This window comes from Erithacus rubecula (genome assembly GCF_903797595.1).
Source record: "Erithacus rubecula genome assembly, chromosome: Z".
Lineage (NCBI taxonomy): Eukaryota > Metazoa > Chordata > Aves > Passeriformes > Muscicapidae > Erithacus > Erithacus rubecula.
This window is the reverse complement of record NC_136661.1, coordinates 23,854,364-23,876,452: the sequence shown is the minus strand read 5'-3', so window position 1 is coordinate 23,876,452 and position 22,089 is coordinate 23,854,364. Positions and strand designations below refer to the sequence as shown.

General features: G+C 42.5%; 1 protein-coding gene across 3 annotated transcripts in view; it reads left to right on the top strand.

Annotated features, from left to right (window-relative positions):
• LOC306814143 (phospholipid-transporting ATPase ID-like) overlaps positions 1-22,089 on the top strand; it is a 73,832-nt gene that overhangs the window by 21,334 nt on the left and 30,409 nt on the right. For all 3 annotated transcript variants that reach the window (XM_079329911.1, XM_079329910.1, XM_079329912.1), the window contains exons 4-11: positions 7,523-7,636; positions 9,694-9,792; positions 10,678-10,739; positions 12,259-12,331; positions 12,485-12,555; positions 13,652-13,734; positions 17,526-17,684; positions 18,383-18,471. In XM_079329911.1, the coding sequence (XP_079186037.1) occupies positions 7,523-7,636; positions 9,694-9,792; positions 10,678-10,739; positions 12,259-12,331; positions 12,485-12,555; positions 13,652-13,734; positions 17,526-17,684; positions 18,383-18,471 (750 nt within the window). The remainder of the gene's footprint in view (positions 1-7,522; positions 7,637-9,693; positions 9,793-10,677; positions 10,740-12,258; positions 12,332-12,484; positions 12,556-13,651; positions 13,735-17,525; positions 17,685-18,382; positions 18,472-22,089) is intronic.

Genomic DNA, 22,089 nt, shown 5'->3' with positions numbered 1-22,089 from the left:
TGGTTCAGGAGGAAAGGACCATTAGGATCCAAAGGAAACCCACCAATATAACAAAGCTTTAGAAGTATTTTAGATTGTGAAAGTCACAGGAGTGAGGTTCAGATTTCTTTGTATGGTAAGGCAAACCTTAGCCATAAAACCTATAGAACAGGTTCTTGTAACAAAGTGAGGTGAGGTGGTAAATTCTTTAGGGTGAGGCAGTTGCTGAGAAAGGCCGGTAAGGAAAAAGAAAGGGAAATGCAAACCGAGGTGTTGTGTGTTGACTTACTTGTGTATTGCTGGGGCCAGGCTTTATGTTCCTCCTGGTGTGAAGATTTGAGCTTTTCACTAAAAGAACAGTTTCTATTGTGTAGGCATAGATCAAAGGTACAGAGGTGTTTTGTCCTTATCACAGGGAGAACAGGGAAGTGGGAAAGTACAACCAGAGGTGGGTGTGCTGTCCCTGAATATCCCTGTTCCTGGTGGGACTTTGTCCCTTGCCCGTGCAAAGTCTCCAGGATATCTGTGAATGGAGAAGAGACGAACTGATAAATACTTGAAAAGTCTATTGTGTGTGGAGTCTGACATCAGCTCTGGCAGCTGCTGGAAGGTGGCACTCCTGGCATGAAGCAAGACTTCCGAATGGCTCAAACCAGCTTTGCAGGAACTGGTGCTGCACCAGGGAAAGCTGTGTCTGCCCCTGCATGCAAGGGCACGTCCACCTCCATCACACTACAACATGCAGAAGATTTCATAGGGCAAATTCCAAACTGCTAGAGCTACCAGAAAATACAGGCGATGCTAAACTGCACTGTGTCCCTGCCTGCCACACTTCTTCAGCCTTGAGGCCTCAGTAGCTGAGCAGAAAGGTTAGAAAAATTAAACAAGCTTTAAAACAAAGTGTTGTGCAGTTAACTGGAAGGGCTGAGTGTGAAGGTATGTACAGTATCCTCCAGCTCACAAAATCAGGTAGGAATTACTCAGAAACCAAGTGTGAATGAACGGCATGAAAGGGCACTTAGAGCAGCAGAGAAAAGGGCTCAGTATAGGTCAGTAAAAACGAAAAGTAAAGTCCTAACCCTGTGTTTATTCACAGTGCAGAAAAAAAGATTCTTCCTGAATTCAGAAAGAGGTTTGTCTGTGTGAAGACTGAAATAATGTCGAAAGCAGGGTGGCAGATGTGGTATAGCAAGATTTAGGGACTTTAATCAACTTATCTGTCTGCACTCTCCACAGCACAGCTACAGAGGGGACAGTCTCTGTGTGTCCACCACGATGGGCTATCCATCAACACTCTGGAGGGGAAAATCTCTTCTGAAGGCTTTTAATGTTTGCTCTGATCCTAGTTCCCTTTCTAATTCTTTGCTTTCACATTGGAATTTAGCACAGCTGCACTGGGACGTCATGAAGGGCTGCGAAAACAACTTTGAAATTGGCTTTCAGACAATAGCAAAAGGAAATGCAAGGCCTATGAGTCAATGACAAATTTCATCTTGGATCAGGACCCAGGGTCAAACCAGCATTCTTTCATCAGGACCAGCAGCAAGGGGGCTGCTTGGACTCAGGTCACCTGATGAAGTCTCTAGTGAAATAGGAGGGATGTATATGACTTCCTATAGCCAATACACATTGCTCTGGGCTGGATCAGCCAGCTGGGTTCTTATCTCTTTGAAATTTAATTGGAGAGCAGGGAGATCTGTTAGTGGCTCAGACTCCTCTCCACCTCCTCTGCTTGCATGCTTTGATCTCAAAAGGCTGCCTGGTGGGTGATCCTCAAGGACCTTATCAGGGTGGTCAGGGCTGTGGCACCAGCTGCCCTCTCTACCTGTCTCAGCCTGCAAGTGTCTCCCAGTGTCCCTCACACTCAAGGCTGAAGGGAGTGTGGTCTGATGAAGTGAAAAGTGTGCTCAGCAGTTGCTGAAGGAATAGCTACATCAGCAATACCCCTGTGCTGCTCCTTCATTTAGTAAGGTGCAAGCTGGATTCATCCAAAGAGCAGCTGAGGCACTGTCAGGGAGAGCCAGAGCAGAGCTGTACTATGAGAGGGGGCAAGCTGGGAGGGGAGATGATCCCAGCTCAGGCAGAGCTCTCACTGACCAGAGTGCAGTCCTGCAGCATCTGGCTGGCAGGGACAGGATTCTGGTGATGGGATCCATCCTGACCATTCCAGACAAGGTGAGGTGATGAACCAGGTCCAGGGCCCTCCTAGGGAGCCCAGGCAGGAGTGGTGAGAGACAGGGCTGAAGACAAATCTACACCAGAGGCTCAGAATCCATCAAGGAAGTAGAACTGGGTAGATGTATCTGGGAAACTAGGACAGATGACAGTCTGGAGATGGGGACTTCTTCAACATAGGTCGGGTGAGGGTAGAAGGCTCAAGACTGAGCTTAAATTAACTGCTGAGCTCTGGACAGGGTTTGTGGATGGAGACACCAGGCATGTTAGGCCCCTGAGAAGCATGTAAAGATTGAGCTGTGCCAGATGTGGTCTTCAGTGAAGTCCATAGACTCCTTTGGATCAAGTCGTCTACTCTTCATCAGGTTAAGTCTCATGGAGAGAATACTCCTGTCACACTGGTTGGGAGTCTTGTTGGGTGAGACCACGATGAAAACAAACCAATAGTTTGGAGTTTGTCTCCTTTGCACCACTCAGCTGTGCTGTCACCTCACCTTCTTTCCTCCTTCCTGCCCAGCAGCAGCTTCAGGTACTGAGCCAGGCCACAGAGAGCATGGAGCTGTCCGAGGGGGTGACTAGAGTCAAGACCTTTAGGTGCTGTGCTTGGCTTGTCTGTGAGCAATGACATGATGCTGTCAAGCCATGCCAGCCCTGTGCTCTCCTTTGCACCACCATGACAAGGACACTCACCACACTGATGATTAACTGCTCAGTAATGGGATGACACCAGACTGAAGGAACAGCATAGGAAAACACAACCAGTGGTCACGCTTTCCTGCAGATTTTCCTGGCATACCCACCATGTGATGAGATCCTGGAACTCACTTCATCAGTGCTGTCAAGAGAGGGTCAAGGGGTTGCATATGTAAGACATTCCTGGTTTTTTTTTTTTTTTTTTTTTTTTTTTTGTTTATAAGAAAGAAAAATGGGAGAAAAAAAAGAAAAGGGAAGAAAAGAGAACTGTATTTTGGAAACTGACATTTTTAGTTCTGCTGTTTGACCAGTCTGTTACTTCTGGGAATTTACTTTTTACAGGGATTTTTACAGGGACCAGGTTAACACCACCACATCGTTTTGGCCTTTATCAGTCTTCTGTTGAGCTGGGACTGCTGCCTGCCATCAGGAATAAGTCAGTGAATTTGGGAGTCTTAAAACTGATCTGGTCTGACTGTTCTGGACTCCCTGTGAAAACAAAGCCTCTGTGGCAGCATATGTGCTGTTACATGAGTTTATTAGAATTTTTCATGAGCACATTCACAGCCATTTTGGTCACATGTTCTGTTTGCTTTCCAGTGGCACTGCTGCAGTTAAACACATTGCCATGGAATTACACTTCTGCCACCTCCTTGGCGAGGCTTTACCAAAACACCTGGGATGGACATTTTGGCTGCTCACCTTTCCACTGGTCTGTGCTACACAAGCACCAGGGAAACTGCTAAGTGTTGTGGCGTAACACCTCCCTGTGGGGTCACTAAGTCTTGCTAAAATTTACATATGGCTAGGTTGTCCAGCTGCTGGGAACTATTATGTCACTGAGCCAGGGTTATAAATTCAGAGGGTCAATACCTTGCCATACCCTTTAGCCCCTGTAATCTAGCCACAAAAGCATCAGTGTCTCTTATTTCCAGTGACTTTTATGGCAAGGAGATGATTTGTTTGCTCAGCGATCTAAGGTAGGAGCCATCTGCTGAGTTTTGCTTGCTGTTGGACGTCACAGGCGGGCTTCTGAAAACACCCCCAAAGTAACAGCTCATCCGCCAGATCTGGACTTGTGTAACTGTGGAGAGATGAGCACTATTCTTAGGGACAGCATTTTGGTGGAGTCACACCTCCAGGAGGTGTGAATCTAGCCCCTGAAAAGAGCAGATGAGAATAATCCCTCACCCACAAACAACATTGCTCTGGTGTCAAGCTTCGCATCTGGAGAGCTGCAGGCTGACTGTGGGTACCACGCTCAGACCTGCTCATTTAGGACACAGGTGCCTGCAGGGGCTGCCCTTGGAGAGCCAGAGGATAGGGCAGATCAGGGAGTGAATGTAAAGCTCCCCATCTCTGTGCTTACCCATAGAACTCTTAGCTGGGAAAACCAGAAGTTTCAGTAAAGCCTCTCAATACCTAATTGCTGTTAAAAAGATTATTCGTCTCCATGACTTTTTCTCTAAGGGAGTCTCCCCCACTGAAGGCAGAGCGTGGGGACAGCGAGGCAGATTATGTGCTAGAGGCATTGTTTGTGAAATGATGGCTGTATGTGGACTATTTAATGCACTGCCATGGTGCAGGCTCCTGTAGCACCTCTCCCACACCAGAGGTGGGAGGTCCAGGTTCTGCTCCAGCTCTAAAGAGTGACAGGGTTTGATGCTGTTAAGCATCACACAATAGGATAAGATCAAGAGCAGAGACCAGCTGAGATTTTCCTGTAGCTGGCCAAGAGTCTGAGCTGTCAAAGCACACAGCCCTGTAGTATTGCCTGAAAACATAACTGATAGCTGAGATAATTGGGTTTGTTCAGCCTGGAGAAGATAAGGCTTCAGGGTGACCTAACTGTGGCCTTCCAGTACCTGAAGGGAGCCCACAGGAATGATGAGAGGGACTTTTTGCTCATGTGGTAAACAGGACAAAGGAATGGCTTCAGACTGAAGCTGGGTTTAGATTAGATACTGGGAAGAAATTATTTACTGTGAGGGTGCTCAGGCACTGGCACAGGTTGTCCAGAGAAGCTGTGGGTGCCCTATCCCTGGAAGTGTTCAAAGCCAGGCTGGAGCAATCTGGTCTGGTGGGAGGTGTCCTTGTCCATGGCAGGGGAGTTTGAATGAGATGATCTTTAAGGTCCCTTCCAACCCAAACCAATCTATGTTTCTATGATTATACGGTACCTTGCATAGTGCTTTAGTTGTATCTGTGATGTAGAAATGCAGAGCTTTGATTTGGAAAGGGTGAAGTTTTCTCTAGTTTGTCATTATAATTTGCTATTGATATGACTTTAGTCCCTGAGGTCCATGAACAAGTTACGTGTTGAATTAGAAATATTTATAGTAATTACAAGATCCTTTTTTTCCTGGTGATTAATTTTAATTATCGATTGTAGAATAATGAGAAGATCCATGATAATGCTCCCTGTCCTTATCCTTTTCCTAAAGTGCCCTAGTGTCTCAAAAGACTGTATGTGCCCAACAATATAATGATCCTGAACAAGTATGGAGAAAACACTGGTTATCCAGATTCCTTCAGTTAAGCTTTTGAAAGCTGTTATGTCTGGGGTTTTTACCATGCCTAATGGCAATAGGAAATAAAATGAATGGCTGTGGTTCATTCAATGATTTTCCTGACGTAATTAATGGACAGAAATAGAAGGCAGGAATTGAAATAAACCACTCCCATTCTTTTCTTATTCCCCTTTGAGATTTTCACAGGCAAAGATCTATAAACTTCATCTGAGTGTTTACTGAGTAGTTTTTCCCATGTTGTATGTGACTCTCTGAAATCTGTTGACGCACAAAGGTCAAGTCCCCTGCATTTACTTTTTCCTGCAGCAACAATCTTCTATTTTTTCATTAAGTAAGTGCTCATGACACTTTTCCTCAGAATAGTGGGCAGATTTATATATTTAGATCCAGCTTTCATTAAAAAATCTGCTAGACTCTGTGCCTGATGGACACACCCTTGTCAAGGAATTTAGTTCCCAGTATGCTGGGTCTGCAGAGAATGCTGTTATTCCATTGCTTATGTTTCAGCAATGTCCATGGAGCCTGTACACAACACATACCCCATGGTTAAGGATTTTGAAATAAACCAAATTTAATTACATATCATGGCACAGACAGAGTTAACCACTTACAGGTAGCTACATTATATCAGGAGACAGGCAATGCAGTGTATATGATGATCACTGATAAATATCTTTCCTTGTTGGACTCAATCAACAGGGGTATTTGGCTAGCTCTTCTATGAAGGCTGTTTTCATTTCTGCCCTTTGAGAGATTTACTCATTTGTCCAAGGGATAAAACATGATTTTAATGCTGAAGAACATATGCTGTGATGTGTGTCTGAACACAGAGAAATCCAATAACTGCCTAAAATGGAATAGCTTCCCACACACATACCTTTCAATGGTAACCTGAAATAATTGGTTTAGTACTGGAAACATGCTGATGCATGTCAGTGTAGATGTTGAGATCCTGGATTAATACATGGATAAGAAGTGGGCTGTGATTCATACTTAGTAGCTCCTGTCCTCCCACCAGCTTAGCAATATCTGAAGGCCATTACAAATACCACAATCACCACTTTCTCTGCTGTTGAACCAGGCTATTTATTATGGAATTCAGGTGTCCTTCATATCTGCTTCCTTGTGCTGTCACAGTTTATATTCCCTGGAAGGAACTTAAATGGGCATTGTCTGGAGAGCTTCTAAGGGTAAAAATTTAAGATGTTCTTACAACAGGTGGGATTCATCCTTCCAGGATTAAATCTGGACCAGGGCCTGTTAAACATCATTTGAAAAGATGGTCTAGCACACCTGAAAACTAGAGACAGCTGCAGCTGGTGGGTCAGTATGATGGATTGAGCCTGTCTGGCTAGTGGCAAGTATTGGACCAGACTGCTCTGACCTTTGGGGAAGAAAATACACAGTTCTGCAATATCAAGCTTAGGTCTTTCTGTGGTTTGCAGAAGATAGGCTGGGAAGCAGCCCTTTCTTGAGGGTGGAGGGACTGTCCACAATTAGAAAAAGAAACTGGAAATAGGGAAGAAGGCTGCAGCTTGCTTACTGAAATGCTGAGTTCTTGTATCAGTGACTCTTTGCACAATGCCACATCCAAGTTATTTTTGTGGAATAGAAGCAAACCATCCATTGAAACTCCTGAGCTGAAAGTTTGCTGAATGAGCTGAAAATGATAATAATAATGTCCTGCTCCTGGGAGGACATATACCTCATGCAGGTTTGTCCAGCCAGTGGGTATTTCAAAGCATCAAACAAGCTGCAGATGGTTGACCTGGTACGTGTTTTTAACCCTGCTTTGTAGATGCTAACAGCAAAATTGTCATCTTCTGCTTACAGTTCTCAATTTGCTTTGTGCACTGTGTTAGTAAGAAGACTATTAATAAAGGGAAGATGTAGTGAGCAGCTACATACAAATTCATCTACCTGCAGCAGCACTGGCATAAGTTGATCATCATGTTTTCACCTATTCCAAGAGGAATTTTTTGTTTATGCAGACTTGGCATGATTGTGCGGGGAAAAAGGAAACACTTTTTGAGCTGCTGTTGGAAACAATGCTATTGCTAAATATAAGCAAGTTGAAATGTGTTGTGCTGTAATTTTGTTTCCTGTTTTACCAATCCTACTTATTTTCATTTTTTTCCCAACAGAACAATTCAATTAAAACATCGAAATATAATTTCTTCACTTTCCTGCCTCTCAACCTGTTTGAGCAGTTTCAGCGAATAGCCAATGCCTACTTCCTTTTCTTGCTGATTTTGCAGGTATGAAATCACTGTGTTGTTTCCAGCAGATTGTTCTCTGCTATCAAAGCCAGTCTATGTTTGACAGGTGTAATGAAGTGCAAACTATATTCCTGGTGCGAATTAGCATCTTAGTAAAATCTTACAGTACATAGAAAGTAGGACAGAAAAAAGCAATTTTCTCTTTTACCTTTGGATATGAGGGTTTGAACTAAATGAAGAAAAAAAAAGTTAATTAGTTTTCAACAAATTGTGCAACTTTTTCATGCCCTGCCCTACTATCCCTTTTTGTCTACATCTGAGTGCTCCTGGCTGTCCTCAGATTTGCATTACTTACTCATCCTGCAGTATAAAGCCAAGCTGTCTCTTACCCATAGATTTTAAGGTGAATTCCACAAAGGAAACAGCAAGAAGGACAACACCTGTGTAATCTGTGGTGTTCCTCTGGGAAGGAAGGAGTTAACATTAGAAAGGCTCAAGGTTGTGGGTAGTTTGCATAAAGCTGCTCCCTTCTCCAGGGTGAGGAAGTTGTCCAGAATGGAGCGTGTCAGACACTGGCAGCCCTGTTGAACCCTGTGGATTGTGATGGCATTGAGTTGCACTTTGCTCATCAGTCTTGCTAATGATACCCTGAAAGCTGAATGCACTGGATAAATTGATATCAGGATTTCTGCCCTTTTGCACCTTGCTGTGTAGTGTGCAGTTGTTGAGTCATATCAGAATACACATTATCAAAAGAAGGGTATAATTTTGATTATGTTTCAAGCTCAGTGTTTTATAGTTCACCCTTTCACTGCACACAAATTTGCAAAATAACCTGTTTCAAATGCTTTTATTTTTTACAATTTCAGCTTTAGAAAGGCTTCATGCCTTCAGCAAACCACATATGATCTTTTTTTGCTTTTTTTACAGGGAATGAATTTTTCAAATTTCAATGCATGTATATTTTTCAGGAGAAGGTGCCTTTTCAGCTAAGCTGAGAGCACAGTTCCTGCGTTGTTGTGCTGCACTCTAGCTGTTTGTCTGTCAAATTCATGGTATTTCAATGTATTTACCTTAAGTTTTTCCACAGTGTGTTTTGCTGGGCCGGCTAGGGTTGACTATATATAAAAACACACAGCTTTTTCTTTACATCAAGGTAGCCTAAAGAAGGCAGGCATTAGTCTAGCTATTGCTCTGTTTAATTATTTTTCCTCACTCCATCCCTGTGGGACTCTTCCTGCACCAGGAGTGGATGTGATGGGCAGGCTGTGGGGACTCTGTGTCCCCCTCCTTTGTCACAGACCAGTGGCACATGCATTTTCCAAGGCAGGTGAGAAGGCAGCAATTGTAGCCTGTACAGCTGATCAGGGCTGTGGTGCCTGCAGCATCTGGGCTATGACAGGGCATAAATGCCAACTTCACAACCACATGGAGCTGACACTTCCCAGATCCAAACTGGGGGACACTGATGCTGGTTTCACATTGCTTCCATTCCTAGTGCTGTGCTTCTACAGGAAGGGGAGAACTGTGTAGGGGTGAGATGTGTCCCTCTGCATTACTGATGGCACAACAGAATCACCTTCACCTATTTGGTCCTCTCACTGTTAAAGATGTAGGAAACAAAAATGGCTGTGCTGCTCTTGAGAGAGCAAGGTCAGCCCTGGCAGCATCCTGCATTGTCCATTGACGTGAAACTTACTTCAGCAAAGTGTGAAAAGCTACTGAAACAAAAACCAGAAGCTTCTGATGGCTCTGCACAGCTGGTTTTGCTCAGATAGCTCTTGAGTCCCTCACAGCAGGCTGCCCATGTCAGTACTTACAAAAAAATACCCTGGGGATTTTGCAATTCTGATTCTGCAAACAGCAAGGAAGAGCAACCCACTGCACTTTCTGACTGTTCCATTTTTCTAACTGAAATTATAGCTTGTTTTGTAAGGAAAACATGGGTTGCTTGCCTCTCCCACCTTTGGAGCTACATTTCTGTCTTTATTCTATATTCAGTTATCATAGAAAAATGTTGTCTGCAGCTTGATTAGGAAGCAGTGGCTTTCTGCACTGCCAGGAAATGTCTTAACTCAGGTTTTTTCTTCTTACAGTTGATTCCTCAGATTTCCTCACTGGCCTGGTTTACAACAGTGGTGCCCCTGGTGCTGGTGCTGGCTGTATCAGGAGTCAAAGATGCCATTGATGATTTTGTAAGATCTGTTTTTCTGACCTGTACTTTGGAGTTGGCCTGTGATTCTTCAGCACAGTAACTGAAATAAACTGCTTAAACACAGCTGGTGGCAGGCACTCAGATGGGGTCTGAGATTAAGACCCCAAAATCTACAGTTTGTTACTGAAACAGGAGCTAGAATTTCCAAATTGCTGAGCAGCCCAGAAGCTCCATTGACTTTCTTTGAAACTGCTCAGCATGTCTGAAAATGTGATCATTCATAGATATGTCTGGATACAGGCACAGAAATCTTTTCTTAGGCTTCCACTTTGGAAAACTCATCCTCTGTCATCTAACAAAATATAGGTGGAAAAAAAATTTGGTAGGAAGCAAGTACTCAACCCACTTGTGATTTTTCAAACTCGCAAACAGCTTTGGCCAAAGTCTGCTGCCATCAGAGCTAGTGGTCGAAGCCCAATTGACTTTACAAAGTGATACTAGAGCTGAGTTTAGCATCTGATTTTGTCTCATTATTAAAATGATTTTGATGTTCAGTGGAGCAATGGCAGAACATCAGTGGCCACTTTCTGTATGAGAGCAGAGGAATGAATTTCTCTGGTGTTTACAGATGAGGTGGGTGGGAGGAGTGCCAGCTGAGTCAGAGCTGTGCTAAAGTGACATGTAAGGCTCTACCCTCCTCCTCCTCTCCAAGAGCAAGCCCAGTGTTGCCTGTTACCCTTTGTGGTCTGGTCATTCTCTGTGTCACTGCTGTAAATATGGGCTGGACACTGACTCAGTTGTGACCCTAATCTGCCTGACCCATTCAGCCAGCTGGGTGGAAACCTAAAATGTTAATGAACTGCTTAAGGCTCCTGTGTGTTTGGTTTCCTGGAAATGCCTTTTAACCTTCTGATCCAATTTTCAGAACCGACACAAAAGCGACAAACACGTCAACAACCGCCCAGTCCAGGTCCTGATCAATGGCATGTAAGTCCTTTTTGCTGTAGTTCTCAAAGGGAAAAGCATTTTATTAGTAATATTTTTGATTTTGTGTGTGTGTGTGATTCTCAAGGATCACTAAACAATTTAAAATTGAATTGTGTTTGACACCACTAGCTCATCATGCAGTTTTGAACTGTGTGTCTGATTAATGAACACTAGACACAGTACCAGAATCTGCATATATTATGGTTGTGACCTTATGCTGACAAAAACTAAACTCTTTCTCTGTTCCTGGGTGTTTGTGTTTAAGTAAGAATTTCAGAGTCTTGTATTATTTGAATCCTTACCCCAGAAGTAATAAGCAAAGCTATCTTCTGTGTCCAATTTATACTCACAGCATTTATTTTGCATTAAGCAAAACTGGGCATTCAACAAGATATTTCAAATTAAGAAGTTGGAAGAGCTCCCTCATACACTTCATTATAGTTTGAGGCTTAGATGTACCCAAAACATTTCAGCTGCGTGCTTTGGACATTGTGCTGCACTGTTCTTTCCTGCAGGAAAAATAGCAGAGGCTTTGGCTCTGGTGGCAGGCAGATGTGCTGTTTACTTGCAGCTCCATGGAGTCCAGCTATGCATAGGACACAGCTGTAGACAGCTGTGAAGTCTTTTGTGACTTTTTGCCTCACTGTAGATAGCAGTATGTTGTGCAAACTGCAACAGATGATCAAACAGTCAAAAATATAAGTGGAAACGGAAGAATAGGGACATAGTTTTTTGTGATCTCTGCTAAGTAAACCAGTTTCATAGTTTACTGTGTATTAGTTACTGTGTCTAGGAAACAAATTTTGGCACATAAATTTTACAATATTTTGCCTTTTTCAAAGCCTGGAAACCACAGATCCTGTCCAGCTCTGATCAACACTGAATAAGCAAGATTGAACTGAGTTCAAGCTTAAGCTCCCAGTCCTGTTTTGAGAGTGATCTTTCTCACTTCTAGAATTTGCATATACAGCTATCTTGACTTGGCTGTATTGGTGCTTGCAGTTTAGATGGCTTCCTGTGTGCACACCCAGCTCAGTGCTGTGGCTCAGACTGGCAAGTGCACAGCCAAAGCACCTGCGCTGACCTTCCTGACAGCTGGTTGCTCTTGCCCTTAGCACCACTCAGAAAACCTTACACAATCTGCAGTTTTCCCAGATGAAGTCTCTCACACAAAGCAGACAGGGTTTTTTGAGGCAATGTGGCCCTCTAAAAGAAGGAAGGAAGGGAGTGGTCAGTGCAGAGACAAGGACAAGGATTGTGCACATGGACTGCGCTGCTAATGTGGGGCTTGGTCTCAACCCAGCGTGGGATAACCCAAACACTGCTTTTTTTGATTTTTGCTGCTTTTATTTTGTACTGTAGTGGTCTTCAGCTTAGTATGGATCAGGACACGTTATGGCAGGACCTGCTCCCAAGTCCTGATGGAACCCATAGCCTAGCTCCAGGAGCACAGCTGAGTTCCTCACTTTCCCAAGTGGCATTTCCTGTATGTGCTGACTTACCAGAGGTTTCCTTGCAGGTTAAAGGAGCAAAAATGGATGAATGTCCAAGTGGGGGATATAATAAAACTAGAAAACAACAACTTTGTGACAGTGAGTACCATTTCTCTCTATCCTGATCACAGTCAATCTCTGCCACTCTTATCACTCACAAGAAAATCAGTCAAAATGATGATATGGCAGTAACCACAAGCATCACTGGTCTCTGTAAATTCATGCCAAGTCTGTCTGTCTGTCTGTGCTCAGGCTGATCTCCTGTTGCTGTCAAGCAGTGAGCCCCACAGCCTGACGTACATCGAGACAGCTGAGCTGGATGGGTAAGTGAGCCTGGCCCTGGTGTGCCAACACTGCCACCACTGCAAAGCCTCCTTCCTGGTGACCCTGGGTGCTGCAGGCATACCTCAACAACAAGAGTTTCATAACATGTAGAATAAACTCGGGTAGGTATCTTGAAAATAGCATCTTCTAGTGGATACTTTTGCTTCTTGAGTGCAAATATCATGTGAGGAGGGGACTTTACTTTCCAGTGACAGTTCTTCTAACCCTGAGAGGTAGTTAGACACATGTTCCTGCAATATCCCCAGCAGAAGCTGTTTTATTTCTCTCCTTTAATGTTTTCCTTGAGACAGATTATCTAGGGGAGATAATCATAATGAATAACTCTGGTAATCTCCTTTGAGCTGCTACAGAATAATATCAATGCAAGCACACAACAAAGACTTCCAAAAGCTGCCTACTCCAGGATAGAGCTGGCCACAGAACCAGAGGGCTGCAGCTTGTATTATTTGGAATAAACTGGATCAGGCTCATCTTTATGACCCAGTGTGCATTACCTTTTCTGCATTGCCCAGAACTAGCAACAGTCTGAGGGAGACTAAGCAAGACTGGATATTTTGTGTCACTCCCAAGACCCTACAGATATCCCTCTGGACCTTCCCAATCTGATTCTGTTGAAAATGGGTTTGTAGTTTTCTTAGACACAAGTGCCACTTCTAAGAGGTCCTGAGCAAATGCAATATTCTTTTGACATTTCATTTCCAACTCCCCAGCTAGCTAGTCCCAGGATTGGAGTAAACTTCCAGATCAGAATACCATAGGGGGAAAAATTCAGAGCTCTCCTATATACATTCCTTGGGTTCAAATGTGTAATGAGTGACAGGATAGAGAGTGAGGTTCTCTTGGTGAAATTGAGAAGACAGAGCCACTTCACCTTTGGTATCATGCTCGGAATTCCTCTGAATGCCTGTAATTGTAATATACTCTTTGGCCAGGTGAAACAGGTGTACAGAATCACAGTCCATCAGATGTCTAAGGAAGAAGACTGTCCTCAAAAGCAGAAGGGATTTTCAAGGATAGCTTTCAGTTCACATATGACTTTCAGTTCATAGTTTTGTCTTATATTGTTTGTCACAGTGAAACGAACCTGAAAGTGAAGCAGGCACTAACAGTCACTGCAGAACTTGGAGAAGATCTTCAGAAGCTGACAGAGTTCAATGGTGAGTATAAATGGAAAATTCACTTTCCAGATGACTTGCCCAGATTACAGAGAGTGGTTGGGACCCTTCCTTCCAAGCTATCCACTGCCCCCTGCTAGGTCTTCTCTGGAAACAGTGCCAGTGAAACAGAACAGGCACTCTGCAGTCTGTACAACAGCTATCAATACCACATGTAAACAAAAAGGTTCATCTTTGCTTGCAGGTCTTGGTGCCATGCATGGCTATATTCTGAAACTGCATTGGTGGCAATTCCTCTGCATGGACACTTTTGTGTCTGTCTGCGCATGGCAAGACCCACCCTGAAAGGCAGCACAAGACCTCACATAACTGCACAATGGAAACTGTTTTTCCAAAACTTTATGCCTAGTTCTGGCCTCAAAACATTTTCACACTGCACTTTCACACTGAGGTAGCAACACTGATGCACTGATTACATTTATGTTCTGATCAGTGGCACTTCCCAGACTCCACACAGACCTGAGGGCTAACTGTGCACACAGGACAGGTGACTACTTCCCATCTTGAAGCCTCACCCTGAAACTGTTCCTTTCATCTCTCAATGCAACAATGAAGACTGAATTTTAAGATATGTAAAGGAACACAATATAGATGTGCTTAACAGGAAATGTGTCCTTTCTCAGCACTGTTTATTGTATAAAATAAAAGATATAGGATAGGATAGGATAGGATAGGATAGGATAGGATAGGATAGGATAGGATAGGATAGGATAGGATAGGATAGGATAGGATAGGATAGGATAGGATAGGATAGGATAGGATAGGATAGGATAGGATAGGATAGGATAGGATAGGATAGGATAGGATAGGATAGGAATGGAGCAGAATATTTTAATTCGAAGGGATCTACAGAGATCATCTAATCCAACTGCCTGACCACTTCAGGGCTGACCAAAAATTAAAGTATATTTTTAAGGTCACTGTCCAAATGCCCCTTAAACTTGACAGGCTGGGGGTATCAATCGTCTCTCTAGGAAGCCTGTTCCAGTGAGTGGTCACCCTCTCAGGAAAGAAATATTCCCCAAGAGGTCCAGTCTGAACCTCTTCTGGTGCAACTTCAATGATTCCCATGTGTCCTGTCACTGGATGCCAGAGAATATTTAGCAGCACATACAGAGAAAGGAGCTAGACTTGTCAAAACCAGAGTACTCCATGCTCACACATCATCTCTCTGTGGAGAGAAGATGAGATCTTCACGAGAAGATGAGAGCACCAGACCAAATGGTGTTAGTCACGTTCTGCAGTGCCCTGCTGGCTTAGATATGAGGTCAAGACTACAGGAGGAATTATTATGGAAAGGGGTGGAATGAGTGCTGGTGTCCTTGGAATGCCTCAAGGATTGCTCTCAGGAAATACTTCTAGATATAGAGGGAAAATAATTTTAGGTAAAAAATGTTTTTTAAATAAATAGATGATTCCAGGACAAGTGGTGGGGATGTGGCAAAGAGCATAGCTGAGACTGTCTCAGGTACAGTTTTTTTTGCCTTCTTTGTTGAGGTTTTATGCAATAATGTGTGTTGCTTTTGCCAAATGTCAGCTCAGTACATCAGGATTTCTTTGAAGTGATGGCGGAGGTTCTGAGTGTTTTAGGTCTTGAGAAATAAGGTTTTACATGTACAGTTAGATGCTTAATGCTAATAAGTGGAGTGGCATGCCTTAATTATTTTCCTTAGCAGGCTGAAGCATCTATCAATTTCAAGCAAAATTTTAATCTTAGATAATTTTTCAAACATACTTAGTGTGATGCTTATCTAAGGGCACTGTGTTCTTGGAAGTGCTTAACTTAAAAAAAAAAATCATTAAAAATATTTTGGAAAATTAAGAATTCTCTTATCGGATATTTATCTAATCTCTAAATCTCTATTTTATTTATACTGTAAATAAAAGTGGCCTCTTCACAATACTTTAAATGAATAAAATGTTTCCCAGAATGATTTATACTTGATAGTGTACTGGGAAGAGTGCCTGGAATCAGACCCAGCCTTGCATTTCCCTTAGCAAACCTCTGTAGAAATATTTAAATATTTATGTAACTCTTTATCTAATTGCTTTTTAAGACAGGAAGAGAGGGCAGGGCTGTGCAGCTAATACAGGCACTCAGCGGAATGCTTAATGTGAGTTATGATGTTTGTTTGATGGTTCAGATAAGGAAGATGCTTGCAAAACACTGAATTTCTTAGTTTGATTTGAGGAACTGGGAGACCAGAAAGGCCACAGTACTTTTCAATTACCCTCTACTTATCACAGTTGACTTGGCAGTATTTAACTCCTTCAGCTGAAATGTATTCCAGATATCTTATTGCTGTGCCTTCAGCTGCAGAGGTACTGGGTCCAGAGCAGCTGTGCTGGGGGGATCTTTAGATCTCACTCTTTTGTGGTCAGTCTGATCTGGATGAATCCCGTCTGATCTCAAAATTAGCATGGCAGGCACGGTGTTCCTGCTGGGAGACCATGCCTGGGTTTGCTTTGCCAAGCATTGTGCAGTTTGAGGTTCCAGTGCAAGGCCTGTGTATCCCTTGTGCTTTTCAAGGTGTTTGTCAGGGTGGCAGTGAGACTGGCCTGGAGACTTGCTAGGGACTTTCAGAAAGGATGGGCACAGGTCTAGTACCTGTTGGACCAACCAGATAATGAAATAGAAGAGCAACACAGTTCTTAGCATGAATTCTGATGCTACATGTCACTGAATTTCCTAATTACTTGTTCTTTCATGTCTCATGGTTTGTCTGCCCTAGATTAGAGTTGCTTTTTTGACCATTTGCATATTTTTTTATTTTAAAATGTATAGTAGTGAAGATGATCATGACGCTTAAAGCTGTACTTTTCTTCTGGACTTCTCTGGATTTTGTTTCTAGTCTCTTGAGCTTGGTGTGTAAATCTGAGAGCAGCTAGAAGAACTGTACTCTCTGCAAATGCTAATATTTTTGTAGGTATTTACAGCCTGTGATGAAAATAACTTTAATGTTCATGCTGATTAAGTGAACAGACTGAACTCTTAGGCTGCCTTTCAGTAAGGCATATTTGTATTTTCCAGTTCTCAATACATCCACAGGGCTCTGCTTTGAATCTTTAAATGTCAAGTGCAGTGTTGATTTAAGTAGTCATTTTTATACTGAGGTATCTGAACACATTTTATTACAAGAAATAAATACAAAGCATGGAAATAGACACTCCAATCACTTAGAGTGTCAGTTCAGTGGCCAAAGAAGGTAGCAGTATCTTTTTATGCACTCCTGGGACTTGAGTTATAAAACAGATGAAATTAAAAATCAGTGAACAAAGACACCTCAGTTAATTACTCTTCTACAGCCTTTAGGCTATGATTCTATTCGCTTGGGCTCCTGCAGTTTGAAGGAAAATGAAAAAGGAAAAAAGGTGAAGTCAGCACTTTTAGCTGAAGTTATCCAGTGACATCCTACTGCTATGAACTTGCTGTGAATGGATTAAAAGTATGTTGCTGGTTCAACATTTCTTCTCACCCAAATAGAAGTTCTGGAAACTTTGTTTTGTACTCTACCAATAAAAAATTGCTATGTTCAAAGAATTTGATAAATCCAAGTTCACTATGGTCCCTTGATTTATGAGATGAATATGGGGAAGGAGCAACATCCAAGAACATCAGTAAATATAAGATACAGAATGGGAATGACAGGGTTAGGAGTTGACTGTAACTAGAGTGTGAAATATTGTCTCTCTGAGGAACAGCTGGGAATGTAATATTGATGACACCTTTCTGGACAAAGATTTCCATTTTTGCTTTTATCTTCTTTTTACAGGAGAAATCAGATGTGAGGCACCAAACAACAAACTGGATAAATTCACAGGAACTCTTACTCTTCGAGGAGAGAAATATGCCCTGGACAATGAGAAGATGCTGCTGAGGGGCTGTACTATCAGGAACACAGAGTGGTGCTTTGGACTTGTTATTTATGCTGGTGGGTGAAAAGGCTGACATGTTAATTGCAGAGCCCAGCAGCACTGGCAGGGGGATACATCACACCCCGCATGCACACAAAGTTTATGTTTGTGTTTCTACCAGCTATGAGAAGAAAAAAGTTTCTTGTTTCAGAAATCCATGCAGCAAAGTACAGGAGGGGAGTTTTGATTGATGACTAAGATAGAATGTAACTATTGAATTTGGTTAAAAACTCTCTCAAGTGTATTGAAATAAACACTCTATATAATTTCTAAGTGATTTTGATCCATTTGGAATATCAGGGTCATAAATAATATTATTGATTAGATCTATGCTTTTCATGAGCATAGTCCTTTCTATTGTCTCTATACTCCTCTAGGCATATGAGACAATACATAATATGTCACCAATAACAGCAGTATCAGATATGCTGTGAAAAGTGATTAAACCTGAAAGGAAGGGTTGAATGTTGAAAGAAAAGGGTTGAGTCAAAGTCCAGATTTAATGGTTTTATGTGACTCTCTCCATATAATCTCAGACAAATGACTGAACCTGTTTCTGCCCAAGTCTCCCACCAGCACTCTAAAATGTGTGTACCCACTTCATGAGGGCTGTGATGGTTATTTATGCTGAAAAACACAGTAGGCCCTCAGGGAGAATCAGCTTTAGAACAGCTAAGTGTTATTACTAAAATTTACACATGTGCTTCATCTCCAGGGCCAGACACGAAGCTCATGCAGAACAGTGGAAAAACAACTTTCAAGAGAACGAGCATCGACCGGCTCATGAATGTCCTTGTGCTGGTGGTAAGTCTGATTAATGTGCCTTCCTTTCCTCAGATGTGTTCATCATTCCCAGATGCTCCACCTCTCTGTCCACACAAGTGGGGGAATATCAGAAGTGACTAAGGATAAAAAGAATAAGTACATCATAATAAAAAGAAAAACTACATCATAATTTATCAGCAGCCTCAGTTCTGCAGAACCTCTGCCAGCCCATCCTGCAAAGCAAGGCCATTACATTGACAGAATTAAGGACTTTCCTTCTGAGCTTGTCATTTAATTCACTCTCCCTTGCTCTGCATTTTTGTGTGAGAAATATTCTGAAGCCTGCAAAACCCTTTTTTCTTCTAGTAATTTTGTCATTTTCTATTAAAATAAACATTAGCAGTTCTCTTTCTTCCTCCCGATTTCCTGGCATCTCCAGTGGTATCTGCACAGGACTTGGTAATTCAGTTTGCTAATTTACATGGTGCCAGCTCCTGACTTAACATGTTAGGGTAAATTATTAGACATGGCCTCATTAATGCTCAAAATGGTATTTTTAGCAGCTGGGAAATTTGAGAACACTAATCTTACATAGCAGGCACTCTTCCCAGACTGAAAAACAGATTTAATTTGAGGGTTAAGCTCATCCGTGGTTTTAACAAATGGCAAATACTTCCAGGCAGAAATAGTGATTCTTTCACAGACTCTCTCAAGATTTTACTGTTTGAGTTCACAGCCACTCAGGGAAAAAAGACAAACACTCTGACACTACTTTAATCAATGTTGCTTGAAGAAAAGGTTTTTAGTTTCAGATTTTATTTCCCTTTGAGTGCAAATTTGTCATGCTTTCCCACACATGCTGTACCACCTTCAGTTTATGATACTGGGAAGGTCTGGTGGTCAGTGGTCACTGTTTCTGCTTCTTCCCTACTCTTGCTCTCCAGATCACCTCAGCAGCCAGCTGGGGGCAAGACCCATTCCCAGGAGCTGGAAGAAGCCCTGGAGGAGGCATCCATCAGCAGTCTGTGCATGACAGCAAGGCTGTCCTGAGCTCTCTCTGCCCTCTCTCCCTCCATGCCTCCCCACACTGGGCTCAGAGCACAAACCTCTACAGGCTGCACCACCCTCCAACCTCCACATTTCATCTCAGCCTCTCTATTCCTGTTTTGTTCTTGGGATCCCAAAAATCCTTTAGGTGAGCCCAGGGGTGCCCAGCAGTGCCACAGCACAGAGAGCCACTCCAGGGTAAACCAGTCCCTCTTGAGGCCTTGCTCTGTGTACAGTAAGGGCATACCCTTAATTTTAAGTCTTGCACCAATCTTTACCAAGGAAAAATCTTGGATTATTAATCTTGGTTATTCCCTCAGTGTTTTCTTTCCCTTCTCCCCTTAAGTGGACAGCAATACCAAACAAGGTTGGGCCTCTTACATTCAAAATTTTGCAAGCATTTGAAGAATTTCACATTTTCATAGGTGTTCTGCTATGTTCTGACTGGAGAGGAGAATGAGCTGTGGGGGGATCCTCAGGGCACAGAAACAGAGCAGATGAAAACTGAACTGGGAATCTGGAATTTAACGTTCAATTATGATTTGCTAGATCTCCTTTCACAAGCCAAGGGTCCCACCCAGAACTTTCAGTCTGTTTGGCCTCTCTTTATAAAAACAAATGAGATGAATTTACCTCCTGGCTCTGTTTTAAAAAATCTGAGCAAGTTGCAGCTGATTGCATCAGCCTTTGCCTGGGTTCTGGGGCACTGGAGGAGCCAAGGGTGTGTTTGTCTCCTTTACACATTTTTAAGGATTCTAAAATTTGGATGTTTAAGTAAAGCTCTGTCACACATTTAACATCAGACTCATGGCATTGGGTTTTTCCAGCTCACCGGGTGGTCAAAGGTTACAGAGTGTGGCCACAAAGACAGGGAGTATATTGTGCTCTTGAGCTGGAGAACACAAAACAGCCACAACTTACTATATATAAATAGGTCATTTAAATGTAGTGAAACTTACTCCACATTAACACTGGCAAAGTTATTTTGTGTTTATTTGCCCATAAAACTTCCAGGCACAAAGCAATGCTTAAGCAGGTTTGCCAAGGGAGTTTGTGTTGAATGCTGCCCTGGTCTGCCCCAACAAAGATTAATCAGAAGTGAACCTTCCCAGATGGCAGTCATAGCTGTTTTGTCACATTTTGAGGTGCTTCTCATGAATCTGAGAGAGAAGCTAATGCTCATCCACTGGGGATGCACTTGCCAGCTGCAGAAATGCTTTTTTTCTCCAAAAGCTGCTTTGTAGCAGGCTAGGGGGAGCAAATTTTCAGAGAAAGAGAAGTCTCACATTCACCTCTTAAACAACTGAATGCTTCAAATCCCAGAGCAGAACTCAAAGTACCAATCAAGAAACCAAGACTGTTTTAATTCACAGTCCAATAGTCAATGTTTGTCTTGAAGTCAAAAGTCACTTCCTCTTTACAAATCTCTTACCAAGAGGATCTTTAGCAGTCAATGCATGGGCAGGACCTAGGGAGGGAGGTTGTTCATGCTGGGAAGCTCCATGAACATGCACAAGCAATGATTTTTCATGTCCTTCTCTCCAGGGCTGTGGTTACAATTGCAACACCCTGCCCACAGTTGTTTCTGTGCATAGAAATTAATTTAGAGGGCTGCTTTTAATAGCTTAGTCCTTTCCATTTGTTTCAGATCAAACAGCATGTTAGTGAGCTTTGTGCAAGCACAAGTGTTGCACATGAGTGGAGTTGTGAGAGCTTTGACATGCCCAGAAAACAAAATGTACATAAATCAAGTGCAACTGTAGGCAAGAGCTGCTGTGGTGTAGAAACAGAGTGGTTTGAGTCCAAAGAGACCTTAAAGATCATCTTGTTCCAGCACCCCAGCCTCAGGCAGGGACACCTTGGGAAAGTTCAGCTCCTGTCTTGCCCCACATACATTTATATGGCTGAATAACACATTGAAATTCCTGCATGGATTGTGATTCTGCAAATGGATAGTTTTTAACCTCTGAAACAGTGGGGTGGATCATGCCTCTCAAATACCCTTAAGTCCTTATAATTACAATAGCACGGATTGAAGTATGTTTTAATTTCTGGTTCACAGAGGTTTAAAAACACTGCACCACATTCCTTACCAGCAAGCAATATTGTCTCCATTTCACAAGTTGAGCAATTTATTTGGCTCCACACAATTAAATAGGGAAGCTACTACTCATGTGTGAAATAAATGTGTCCCCTGAAACTCAGTCTGCCACCTTTTCTTACTGCAGTTCCCTTTTGTGGCTTTTTGATATTAAAACTGGAGTTGATCACGCATGAACTTTTCACCAAGTGATTGATATTACTCCACAGAGGTATCTTTCTTCCTCCCATAGATTATCTCAGCAGTACACTTGTTAGCTTTACCATCAACGTTTCTATGTTTGTCCCTCAATTACTGTTTTTAAAAAAGGTTGATTACTGCTTTAATGTGATTGTTGTTGTGTGGCCTTTACATAATGGCCCGGCTTACTGATATCTCCTCCCTAATGATTATCCTTGCAAAACATGATTTATAATTGCTCTTTTGTGCAGCCTGTTGACTCCATATCTTTACCTTCTTATTATTATATTGGTTGGTTTATGTCAAATGTTTCCAAAAGACCATGCCAA